Source organism: Mugil cephalus, chromosome 20 (assembly GCF_022458985.1).
Source record: "Mugil cephalus isolate CIBA_MC_2020 chromosome 20, CIBA_Mcephalus_1.1, whole genome shotgun sequence".
Classification (NCBI taxonomy): Eukaryota; Metazoa; Chordata; class Actinopteri; order Mugiliformes; family Mugilidae; genus Mugil; species Mugil cephalus.
Genome location: NC_061789.1, coordinates 5,885,353 through 5,898,672, shown reverse-complemented (window position 1 = coordinate 5,898,672; position 13,320 = coordinate 5,885,353). Strand labels below are relative to the sequence as shown.

The 13,320-nt window shown below is 43.7% G+C and overlaps 1 protein-coding gene across 16 annotated transcripts in view; it reads left to right on the top strand.

Annotated features, from left to right (window-relative positions):
• nfixb (nuclear factor I/Xb) overlaps positions 1–13,320 on the top strand; it is a 146,049-nt gene that overhangs the window by 109,636 nt on the left and 23,093 nt on the right. For 8 of the 16 annotated variants that reach the window (XM_047570983.1, XM_047570980.1, XM_047570984.1 and 5 more), the window contains 6 exons: positions 1,455–1,520; positions 3,124–3,198; positions 4,303–4,423; positions 4,716–4,751; positions 5,413–5,543; positions 7,997–8,071. In XM_047570983.1, coding sequence (XP_047426939.1) covers positions 1,455–1,520; positions 3,124–3,198; positions 4,303–4,423; positions 4,716–4,751; positions 5,413–5,543; positions 7,997–8,071 — 504 coding nt within the window. The remainder of the gene's footprint in view (positions 1–1,454; positions 1,521–3,123; positions 3,199–4,302; positions 4,424–4,715; positions 4,752–5,412; positions 5,544–7,996; positions 8,072–13,320) is intronic. The other 8 variants (XM_047570994.1, XM_047570986.1, XM_047570979.1 and 5 more) reach the window with 3 other exon arrangements.

The following is a 13,320-nucleotide window of genomic DNA, read 5'->3' as shown; positions in this document are numbered from 1 at the left end:
TTGTTGACCTCACCAGAGAAGCGATCCAATCAATCGAGCGTTTTACAGGTCCGCAGTTGGAAAGCTTAGGTTTCTTGAGACTTTCAGCACTTTATTCAACTTACATTTACTAACATACGATGTGTTAGTTCTCAAGAAACAAATGAACTGGAAGAAAAGTTGTTTTGTTCTGGTTTCTGAGTTACAACCCAAAGGATTGACCTAAACTTCCAAAACGGACGTCTTTCTTAGGAACTTTCCCTAAACTTAACTATCTACATTCTTAACTAAAATAGCGATTTTCGCATTTGAGTATGTGAGATTCCCAAGAACGGTACTAAAGGAGCGAAAACTGGTTTTGTTGGACTCACCGGAGAAGCGATCCAATCCAAGTCTAGAACCTAGAATCGAGCGTTTTCCAGGTCCGCAGTTGGCAAACGGGAGGTTTCTTAAGACTGTTAGCACTTTACTCAACGTACATTTACTAACATGAGGTGTGTTAGTGCTCAAGAAACAAATGAACTGGAAGAAAAGCGGTTTTGTACAAGACTGAGAGTTACAACCCATGCAATGATAAATTGCCTCGTGTTTACATGGTGCTTCTCTACCTATTGCTCAAAGCATTCCTTTAACCGTTTGTTCACACATTCACACACGATTGCAAACCACCGAGGGTTCGGTTTCTTGCTCAAGGACACTTCAACATGTGGTGTGGTGTGGTGGGGAATGAAGTGCTAACCTTCTGAGCCACAATCACCGAAACACCAGAAAATGAGCATTTTAGCACCCAAACTAAACTTTTTTTTTTCTTTTTAATGTCTTTGCCAGAATAGAGAGCGTACATTTGAGTAGGTGGGATTCCCAAGAAAGGTATTGAAAGCGAGAAAAGTGGTTTTGTTGAGTTAAACATTCTCCGGAGAAGTAATCCAATCAGCGCCTTCGGTTTCTTGGGACCATTTTAGCCAATTAACACTGAAACTGTGTGTGGGTGCGTTCATTAAAAGAAAGACATAAAAGGAACCAGCTTTGTTAAGGTACCGGAAGTTTAATTGTTCAACGATACCTAGAAACTCCCAAACAACATCTCAAGGGGCAACAATGAAAATGGGTTTCTTGGAATTCGTTGTGCTTTTGCCCAATCTATGCTAATGCGTAAGATTATCTGTGTGTGTGTGTGTGTGTGTGTGTGTGTGTGTGTGTGTCGGATTCCAGGAGTGAGGACCCTTTGTGTTACCATTTTACGACTTTCAACTGAGATTCAACCTAAGCAGAAATATGCGCCTATCTTTAATCTCGGGCCCACGTCTGCGTCTGCTCCCGCGGAAAGAATGAAAGAAGGCGCCGCTTCCCGTCAAGTTTCTCAAGAGTTTCCCTCTGATGCTAACCTGCCCCCTCACCTTGGGTGTTGTCCAGACATCTGTCCACCTGACTAACCATCTCTTCTCCTTCTTCCCCCCCTCCCTTCTTTCTTTCAGAACAATCAGGACAATCAGACAACTCAAACCAGCAAGGAGACACAGACGTCAAGCCCCCGCCGAACGGTACGTTCCCGAGTGTGCCCTGCGCCGCGCTTGTTCCCGGTCATTACACGCACACGCACGCATAAGGATGTTTGACATACAGTACCTGTTGCCTACATGCAATCACACCTATACGGACGCCAGGACCTATGCACATGTACGCACGCTACCCCTTCGTAAGGGCCTCTTCGGTGTGTGTGAGTGAGTCCCGGCAGAGTTTCGTCCAAGTTTATTATGGTAAGGAGAGCTGATGGTTCTGTAGCGTGGGGGCTGTGCTGGGTTTGCGGCGGGCCACTCATAAATCACACTGACGTTATTGGAAGATGGGAACCACATGGCCGCTGCCGAGCCGAGCGCTGACCTCATGCGCCGTCCCCGCTGTGGTTAAAACCCCGGGCAGGGATGGAGCGAAGAAGAAGAAGAAGAAGAAGAAGCGATGGATAGAGGCGGGAGGAAAACGGGTGGGGTGGTGGGACTGAAATATAAGGGGGATGGGGGTGGTGGGGTGACGAGAACAGGGAGGAGAGGAGTGACGGACAGTTGGAGAGAAGGATGAAATGGGGGAAGGTTTGGAGGAAGGGTGTGGGTGTAAAATCCGTTCAGTCTGCCGGACATCTTTATACAAACACCCTCTAGGGTATTACAGATACGGACAAAATGACACGCTTTAGAGGATCTGTTTGTACCTCCGCCCTCTCGAGGATCCGCTTTTGATTGTTCCAAGGCTTTAAGAGATTGTTTTGAACTTGAACCTGCATCGGGACATTTCTTAGCTACTTGGGAGCAGTGGAGCCGAGGTGGAAACCTGCCTCTGGCCACATGGCGGACGTCCGTGAACGTCTGTGGGAAATATCTGGCTGCTTCTCTGCAGATATTGTGTCAAAACACTGATGGCAGTAGCAGTAACGTTATGGGCAGCCAGATAAAAGCAGTTTGAACTTTTGTAGAGCGGAGAATACCTGAAAAGTCTTAGCAATGCATTTGGTTTTTAAAGCGTTAGGAACTACAGTTTTGCTGAGGTCAGGTTTTGGTAAGAGTGCAGGTGAATTAATGTTGGGGTTGAGGAATCAGTGCGGAATCCCCCGTTGAAGACCTGTGCTTTTAAGGGTTTTTTTACAACCAGAACCTGCACAAGGACAAACTATTACTATTCTAAGTTGCAATGCAACAGAATCTGTTTCCAAAAACATTATGAAAAAACTGGAGAGTTTCTTGAAGGTCCTTCATCCAAGAAGCTTCCTGGAAACGTCTCCGAGAAACTCTTTACGTTTCCACACCTACACATGTACATTCATGTAAACCCAAAGATCACAACACACAGTATGTCATACCGGCTTGTTGGACACGCTGGTTCTGTGTGTTCGACTGTCAACAGCTAAAAAAAAAGACGGACCCCGTCCAAACCAGAGGCCTGTTAGTATCTTATAAAAAGCAGATGGTTCCAGTGCATGACACCGGCGGCGTGTCAAGCCTTTCCTCACATGTGTTTCTGAGGTCACCCTGCATGTTTGTGCGTGCGTGTTGTTTTTGTATCATATAGGCATGTAATTTTATCCATGTTTGGTACATGCACCAGTCTCACACTCTCTCTCTCCCTTTCCTCTCTCTCCATCTTTTCACCCAGGCCACTTGAGTTTCCAGGACTGCTTTGTGACTTCAGGCGTGTGGAACGTAGCCGAGCTGGTCCGTGTGTCGCAGAGTGAGTCATGGCTGTAATTTCTAACGTCAATCACCGTCTCTCCGTCAGTCCTAATAGATTTGGGTTAGTTCGCAACGAGAGCTTTGTTGCGGGATTAGGGGGCGAGAGACGTCCCTCGTGAACCGAGTCGTAAACAAACTTCTCTTGGAAGAATTTTGCACCTGACACATCCGACGACCCGTGGCGATGGTTTAGAAACGAAATGCCAAACGCTCGAGACGAGACCGATGACTGTTTTTTCTGGAGTAATCTCGCTTTTAAATTAAGAGATGGACTCATTGTTGTTGGAACAAGACTGAGAAATCAGTGAAACGAGGCACGTTAGCAGCTCTGTCAGGCTAAATTTATGTTTGTAGTTTTCTTATGGGTCGATAAACCGCATGTTAGCGCACATAAAACCACGGAGCCACAGAGGAAATTTATGAACTAATCTCAACTTTATCAATCTCAAGTTTAATCCGGAGAATTAAAACCAGTGTAACTTTGTACACATACTTATATTATAAATGAATATTAAAAATATAAAATTTTTAAAATTTAAATTTTTTGTATTGGCCTAAATAGTATAACTGTCTTATTTTGTTTGTTTGTTTTGTTTTGTTTTAAACCTCTGGAGTCGACGGACGCACCGGTGCATCCAGTGATGTGTCAATGGTTGCTAAGGATAGTTTTGTAAAAAATGTCTGATGCATTTCCTGCATTTTAACGAAAATAGTTATTAAAAGCTTTGTTGTTTTTGAAATTTACACCTAAGTTTTGCATTCTAAAAATGGTTCATTAAACACGCTTGTGGTTTTCACAGTAAAAAATCCAATTTTTTCCGACTCGAATTTCATGGTTTTAGATGTGATGTGTTAATACAGTTTGTTAAAGTGAAAAAATAATTGTAAAATGACACAGGTGAGGTTGTGCCGAAAGGAATGACACCAAACTAGATGAAATATAAAGGTAAAATCAAAAGTAGTAAAAAAACAGCCAATTACAGAGAGTTAAAGTGTTACACGTTACCATCTTGTAAAGTCGTAATTTTTTTTTTTTACATCGTCTAGTTTCTCTTCTGACTCTCTTCTATGTGACGTGTCTCTTTTTGCGTGCACTCCTCAGCCCCGGTGGCTACGGCGACGGGCCCCAACTTCTCTCTGGCCGACCTGGACAGCCCTGGCTACTACAACATCAACCAGGTGACCCTGGGACGGCGCTCCATCACCTCCACCCCCTCCACCAGGTAAAGACGAAAAAAAACAAAACAAAAAAACACCTGCTCTGCACTAATATTCCTCAATTAACATCTGAATTTCCTAAACCAACTTAACTCTAGTGAATTCTTTTATGCTTGTAGCTCGCTTTTGATCCTGGTTTCTCTCTTTCTCCTTCCTCATCACTAATCCTCCTCATCCCCTCTCGTTTTTTTTTTGTTTTTTTTCCCTTCTGATCTGCCCGTCACCCTCTTTGTCTGTGTTTGTTTTTTCTCCCCCCCCCCCTCCGCCCGTTTCTCTCCCGCTCATCTTACGCTGCAGGACTGAAATGGAGCTTTATGCAAGTCTCCCACGGAGGTAGTTACACTCATTACAGAATATCTCCCTTGATACTAATATAACACAGACCCCTGCATCGCACTCAAAGAGAAGCCACACACACACACACGCATGCCGTCGCACAGATACGCACATGCTCGCAAACCCCCCCCACCACCACCTTATTTGTTTTATTGGTCGCAGATGTGAGGGTCTATAAGAATCTGCAGACACACACACAAATGTGTTCCCAGCGTCACCCTGCACACTCTCGGCATCAGGTTTCTAGTTAGAGGCTCCTCTGGGCCAGTACAGACGCAGCGTGTTGCTAAAGCTCTGGCTCCGTGTTTGCCTCCCTGTCATAGTTGCGTTGCTCCGCGCCTCCTGGATATAACATAATACGAAAACAAAACACCGAACAGAAACCTTGACATTTTGAATTTGCGTTACCCTTGATTTCTAGGCCTGACTCCAGGGGAAATAAGCTCTCACATTTGTACTCAAATGTCCCACAAAGGATATGAGTGTATGTATTAGAGTTCCAAATACTGATTAGTAGTTCCTGCTGTATCAGTGAGAAAACTAAAACCCACAAGGATCCGATTAGTCTCAAAATAAACATGCATCCCATTAACTCCTACAGGAATTTAAAAAAAAACTTCTTTCTTTCTTTCTTTTTTCTTTTTTCTTTCCTTCTCAGCTCCAACAAGCGCAAGTCCATTGACGACAGCGAGATGGAGAGCCCGGTGGATGATGTCTTCTACTCAGGCCGTTCCCCTGCAGCTGGCAGCAGCTCTCAGTCCAGCGGTTGGCCTAACGATGTGGACGCAGGTAGTCCCGCCGCACCCACGACAACAGCCACGATCCTGCACGCATTTCAGACACGCCTCCTCTCCGGGAGCTGGGCCGAGGTCCACATCAATTCAGAGCCAAAAAAAAAAAAAAAAATTAATAAATGAATTAATAAATCAAAACACATCACTGAGTTAGATTTGAAAAGGATTCATTCTTTTTAAGACATGCGCCTTAAAGTAGAGCCAGACCAGCTGTTTTCGCGCTGCTTCCAGGTTTTTTGTGCTGAGCTAAGCGACGATGCTAATCAGCCACCGAAGAGCTGGAATATTTGTCGCACACACGTATTTTTTTTATATAATTTTTCACTAACTGACTTGAAATGGACCAGAAGCCCCAGCTCTCACCTTCTCCCGCCATCACACTTTCACCCCTTCCCTCTACCCTGTGTCGTCCCTTCCTTTCATCACTCCCACCCCCCTCCTCCTCCTCCTCCTCCCATCCCCTCAACCCCCTTCTTCACCATCCACACTCTCACCATCTTCCATTCTTCAACCTGTTCCTAATAAGACCCTGACCACGCACGCCGGGACTCTCTGAGGTAAAGGGATCGCGGTAATAGCATCCTTTCACATGGATATCAGAGACTTAAAGAGCCAGTTTATTCAAAACACGTGAAAACATGTTTTCAATGTTACCCCCAATAGTTTTACGATGCAGAAAAGTTTTGACGTTTTTACCGCTAGAACATTTCCCACAACTCCGGTGCACTGTCGATTAAATATCACGTGCGGGGGGTGTCAAACTGGGACGTCAAATTTCTGCAATTATAACATGTATTATGAGAACACTGCAAATGCAGCAAATAAAAATTAAAGGTATCTGCGTGATTACTAGGTGACAGAGTGTGTGTTTTTTCCTTCGCTCTGGCTGAACTGGCCCTTTAACCAGACCACAAACAAAAGAGTGTAATTCACTTGACCAGTGTTTGTTGTCTGAGTTGTCAGTGAAAAGAGTTGCAGATAGACGAATTAGTCCCGCTCAGATGCTGTAGTTGCTACGGCGCTAGTGCTAACATCAGTTTTAGGACTGTGAGTGCGTATGTGTGTGTGTGAGTGTCAAAGCCACATACTTACAGAGTCTCAAACGCTATAAAGACTTTAGTTCGTTAAGGTTTATCCCCTTTATAGTCTTACTATGTTCATTTTTGTGAGGCTATTAAAATAAATGGGATGTTTTGTTAATCGAATTGAAGGAATAGTTTGACATTTTTAGGAAATATAGTCCTTTGCTTATTTGGAGAGACTGAGGGCTGACAACATGGTAAATATAAAGCTACGGCAAGTTTAGCTAATGGAAAAAAACAGTTGAGAAGCTAATATACGCATTTATTTTCATGGATATAATTAATAAGATGTAGTAAATATAAAGTTATAAACAGGAGCCTAACACCAACAAATTTAGTTAGACACAGCTTGACTAGCTGTTTCCCCTTTGTTTTCAATCTTGCTAATCATGCCAAGCTAGCATTCTGCTAACCAAATGCTTGCTATAGGCTGCATGTTAACATTATTATAGAGATAAAAGAGGGATATCAATCTTCTCATCTAACTCTTAGAAGTTCTAGCCAGGCTAGCTGTATCTCCCTATTTTCAAATTTTGAACTTGTACTTAGCTAATGTGAAGCTAACCGTGTACTGGCTGTAGTTAGCCTAGCTTAGCTTTGTACAAAAACTGCAAGCAGGGATAGAAGGAAAAGCCTAAAACCTGCAAATATTATTTCTTTTAAACCTCTTTGTTTTCAATCTCGCTAATCATGTTAAGCTAACATCGAGCTATCCAACTGCTTGCTATAGCTCAATGTTTACATGATTAAACCGATTTATGAGAGCGGCATCAATCATCTCATCTAACACTCATGAAGTTACTGAAGCTATTTCATAAAATGCTGAACTATTTCTTTCCTAATTTACCATTTCCCAAGATGCCTTTTGTCTGGAGCATTACAGCAGAGCAGTGCCAAAAATTACCACCCATTTTACATCAGAAGTCGTAACCGACGGCACATTTAACCATCATGACGGGTATCACCCTTAAATGCATTCACTACAGCCTTCACGTACGTCTCTCGGGTGTCATAGCTTGACGTTTGGGGGATTTCTACGAATTGCTAAATTTTCACGTATATTCCAGTTTATAGCCGTCACTCCCACTCACACGCTGCCGTTTTAGCACTGCCAGCGGTAATGATGTAACCGTTTTATAGACACTCGCTGCACTCTGTGACATTAAAATCCCCCCCCTTCTTTTTTACCCATTATTTAACCACTCGTATTCTCTCTCTCTTTCTTTCTCTCATTCTTTCCATCTCTTTCTGTGTCTCTTGTCTTTTTTTTTCTCCCCCTCCCCACCTCCCCCACCCTCCCCCTCCCTCCTCCTCCTCCTCCTCCTCCATTGTTAACTCTCCCCTTCTCCCCTGTTTGGCCTTTCAGTGCAGCACCATTTGGCCAGTGTGCAGGAGAGGAAGATTAAGCATGAGAGCGATGGAGTGCAGTTTCCTTACCATGGTTAGAACAACATTAAACATTATACTGTGTACATGTATACATGCTCTACTACTTCCGCTCACACACCACCCTCAACCTGTGTATACATCTCCTTCTCTTTGTCTTTTTTATCCTTCCAAGTCTGTTTTGCACTTCCTGTGATCTACAGCCGTTCCATTCCTCCTCTCTCTTCTCTTCTCTTCTCTTCTCTTCTCTTCTCTTCTCTTCTCTTCTCTTCTCTTCTCTTCTCTTCTCTTCTCTTCTCTTCTCTTCTTCTTCTTCTTCTTCTTCTTCTTCTTCTTCTGTACTCTCGATGTCTCTTGTCCTTCTTCTTCTTCTTCTATGCTGCTGCTGGGTGCGGTTGTGTTCCTTCCAGATGTCTGCTGTTGTCCCATTGTGGGTTCACCAAAGCCTTTTGGTAGCCCGGTAGCTCCATAACATCCACCGCCCCGCCTGTCTGCAGCCTCCCAAAGATGTTGTTTTGTAAAAATCTGGCCTCTCCGGGCGCATTGAAAGCAACCTTATTGTGTAATTAGGTGCATTATCACATCCAAAAAAAACCAAAAAACAAAAAAAAACACGCTGTTGTGACACGGCGTGAATGTCTGAGGTGATGTGAAGTTGTCAGGAACATTCAGCTAAGTGCTTTGGGTGTTGTAATCTTGCTGCGGAGAAGGCAGATGATGAAAGATGCGGGGAGAGAGAGAGGAGTGGGGGGGGGGGGTTTTGTCGAGTAGCCGGGGCTGTTTAGACGGAGCTGTCGAGTGGCGTCCCACCTGCCGTAGGCCCGGCCTCAAACGCCTCTGAAAAGACGGCCGCGGGAAAAACAACATACGACCCAAACAAACTCGGCTGAAAGCGCTCAGGTGTGTCGCCGGTTGCACGAGGCGCCTTCTGTCTCCGAGACATGCTTACTCACTGACACGCACTTTTACAAATGACACACAAGGAGGAAAGGAGGAAAAAAAAAAAAAAAAATCTTTTCTTCTGATTTGCATTCACACACACACACGCACATATATAAACACACTCCCCAATCTGGAGTGGAGCATCGTTCCGGTCCAGATGGCGCCTCCATGTGTCTACAGCGAAGGGAGCTACTGGGTTACAGCAGACATCTGTTCTGGTGATGGTGGTGGTGGTGTTGGGAGTGAGAGATGAGGAGAGGAGGAGGGAGGGAGGAGGGAGGAAGAAGAAGAGGGAAGGGAAGGGAAGGGAAGAGGGAGGGCCTCCGCCTCTGCCTGCTCCGGAGGTGATTCTTTTACCTGAATGAAAGGCTCTGAGGCGTAGCAGGTGATCATGTAATTCATCATTAGGTTTGCTGTCTCCCGCTCAGCTCTGCTCCGTTCTGCTGCTCAGTGGGTGGAAAGAGAAAAAAAAAAAAAAGCTGCTATCAACTTTTTCAGTGTGGAGAATCAAGCTACTTTTTTTTGGGCATAAAAGTGTAAAATGTGTGTTTGTGCTTTGGTTTGCTGTGTTCAGGTGTCCTTGGGTTTTCTTAATGATGCGAGTCAGATATCCGCATTGTTCTTTCTTGCTTACCTGGGTGAGGAGTGTGTGAGTTCAAATTTTTTATTTTTTTTTCTTGGTGCATGCATATGTGTGTGTGTGTGTGTGTGTGTGTGTGTGGGCCGGTTCTGTGACAGTTTAAGGGGTTTGTGTGGTCGCCAGCTTGTTAGCGTGGCAAGGCTACGGGGTCATGGGAGCAATTGGCTGCCAGTCTGCTCGGGCAGGAGCTGCCAGGAGCAGGACACAGAAATAATGTAGAACAAACAACTGTGTATGTGTGTGTGTGTGTGTACACATATATATATGTGTGAGTGTGTGTGTGTGTGTGTGTGTGGATGTGCACACACACACACAGATTAAGGCAGAGATCAGAGTAACTTCTGTTAGCTTTATCAGACAAAGCTTTCATTGGGCATCTGGGCCTCATTTGCCGCTCCTCACAGAGAAAGCCGGATATTTCAGCGAGACACCGGCTAATTGGGGAATATCACAGAGACTAAAACACAATATGTATAATTTAAGGTTGTTTATGCATAACAAGCGGCTTATAATTGGAGCTGGGATGTGGTGGCGCGCAGTCAGTCAGCGCTGTGTTTACCGCGGAGGAGGCCGGAGGCAAACTTCGGTTTCTGCTTCAGTTGGTCTGTTTTTAATCGTACGGTCAAGAAAGATGAAATAAATGAGGAAATTACAGCTTTACTAACCTTTTAACGCCTAGACCTCAAAACGTCTGGACTTTATTGCTCATGTTGACGATTAAAAAGGTCAGAAACTGCGCTTTCTTGTTTCCCATTTTTACAGAATAACCAGGAACTTTCGGTATCTGACAGTTATTTACAAATTACTGCATTTTATAAGAGTGTAATAACCATCCGGGAGAGGTGCAAGTGAAATTACCATAAGAGCAACGTCCCAGATTTCTGAAACCGCCGGAATTTTTCTGTTGTGAAGTAGCAAGGTACACTTGCGCAAACGTGCTAGCGGCAAAATGTTCAGATTTTAAAGGTTTGAAAAAAAGAATCTGAATCAGATTTAGAAATATCTATTCAAGCTTGAGGAGTCTCTGCATTAGGAACTAATTGTGCTCTGGTGAAGATCTGCTGGGCCAATCAAATAAACTTGGTGGACTTTATCCAGCGATGAGCTGTTGAATTTGCTTCCAACCACATGGCTTTGATAGGTTGCAGGACTATCCAGATGCGTGCAGAGGTATTTTTTTCTCTGTAGTGGTTGAAACGCAGCCAGAGTCTGGCTATCCTATGCTAACGCAGTCACATTTTTATCATGTGATTTCCACGAGTGCCAACTTTAAAAAAAAATTAAGCTAACACTGAAGTGTCTAAAACTGCAGTTCCTCAAATGGCCACTAGAGGCTGGCTACCAAAGTCACATTAAAATGTCTGCAAGTTTGCAGCAGAAATAAATGTTCACATGCCTTTATAGCTAATTAGCTATTTATATGTCCCCTGTTATATTATATTATTGTATTATATCAACCGGTGGCAAGATGGCGACAGCCGGAGTCACCACGCTGAGCTTCAAAAAATGCTCCGTGAGTGAAATCATGATGGATTGGTCCATGTTAGCATACAGTCAGTTGATCTCCTTCACATCGCCTATTTTTTTAATACCCCACTGATGACATCACAATGACATCATCAGAAATGGACACCCCCGGTCTGCAGAATATATTCCGCGTTCCATTTACCTCGGAGGTCGGAAGTCGGAGATGAGAAGTCGGAAAACGCCGCGTCCACGAAAGCTCTTGTCTTGTCCGAATATAACTTAGTTGAAACTTGGTGTGTTCGTTATTTACATTTTTTGAGTACAAAGTACGATTAAAGTATTTAAAAAAAGTCTTACTATGAACCTATATTATTACTATATTGTTAAACTAAATTTAGGCTAAGTTAAGTTACGCAAATTGTAAATCGAACAAATAACCTGAAACGACTCGTGAGTTTTGTACTACAATTATTTACAGTGATGGAATCTACAAAACCACACCAGGCAGAAATTTCTAAAAAAAAAAAAAATTCAAAAGTTTTAATTGTAGAAAAAAAAACACTATTAATCACAGTTTGCCACAATGGTGTTTTGGTTTTACCAGGCTATGGTTTTTAGCCATCGTTAGTGCAACATGGGCTTGTACTTCCCATATAACACATGAAAAACTTAAATTACATTATAACAGCATTTAATGTAGAAAAATAACCTATTTAATGCAACAAAAACTAATCAGAAGTGCTAATAGGCAGAATATTACAGGAGCTCTTAATTACTGTTTACACACGGGGCGGCCATCTTGGTAACTCAACTCGTAGTTAGTGAGAATTCTCCGACCTTCTGAGTAGGAAATACTACTAAGGGCGGCGCTCCAGTTGAAAATTCTTACCTGAAACTTACGATTTTCCAAGAACAAATGGAACGCACCAATGTGAGCTCAGTTCCTCTGAATGAATCCATGGAGTTCCACTTTACATTGAGCCCGCATTTCTATTTCTGTGCAATGAATGATTTTCAAACATTTAAAAGATCCAGAAGTATGTGAACATCGCTGTGTACTTTACAAACCGGTTGTAATATGTTAACAAGCGGCCGCACCAACAGATGGATGACGTCTTATTTTTCTCTTTACGCGTTCATTTTTCCCATAAATCTCCCAGTAAATAAAACATATCTTACTGTTTCCGCTCCTCCCACCTACATGTGGAGTCACATAAGCGCCGGCGCCCACCTTCTCCTATACTTATCGGTGCCCACACAAGCACAGCTGCACCCATGGTGCCCATGAGCATGTGGGTAAATAGTGATAAAACATTTCCCAGTGTAGCGTTTAAAAAAAAAAAAAAAAAAAAAATGCTCTGTTAGACTTTATATGCTTAGCTCGTAAAATCTATTTCCACATCTCTCTGGGCCATGTTGAAATTACCCACGTCTTTATTTGAGTGTGTTTGTTTTATATGTGTGAATATTGTGTCGTTTACTAGTTTACGGGCCTCTCGCTCGCCGGGGTTGTTTATCCCTGCATCCTTCCAACCGAATCTGCAGCAAACCAAACATGAGCTCAGCATGTTCCACAGAAAGAGTAATGAGGTCTGTGCGTCCACGCTGATGTACTTTTCTATACTTTCACTTCCTCATTATTCTCTGTTTTATGGATTTTTTCACCCCCCACCCCCCCTCCTTTCCAGAGTTTTATTTCAGCGTATATTCAACATTGCGGTCCCCGGCAGAGGTCAGATACACCATTTGGCGCGGCTCCCCAAACCCTGAAAGTCTAAATTGTGCCTTTGGATTACCATACATCAAAATAAATTCCCTCAGCGCCCACCGCACGGGGCCTTGATCACAGAAGAGAGCCTCTTTTATCTGTAGCTCTCACACTTTTGGCCATGTTTCTGGTCCGCTGGTGAGCCGGGCCTGTACTTAGTGCGCCCGTTTTTACCAAACTGAGGGATATTTCATGCAGACCTTTAGCCTCAGCCGACATTTATAGACGCGGGGTTGTAGGAGGGAAGGGGGGGGGGGGCGCTCTTTAATACGTTTTTGTCTATGTGTGTCAGCCATACCGTCACCGCTCGTCTTCTCCCGCTTAACTTCTTCCATCTTTCTCCCAGCTCTCCCATCCAGCCTCCAAACTGGCGGCTTGCCCAGTGCTTGCCACCCAGCCCGAGCAGCTTGTGTGTATGTGTGTGCGCGAGTTCAAGCACTTCTTTATGAAATACTATATGTCTTAAGGCAGCAACATAAAATACCTT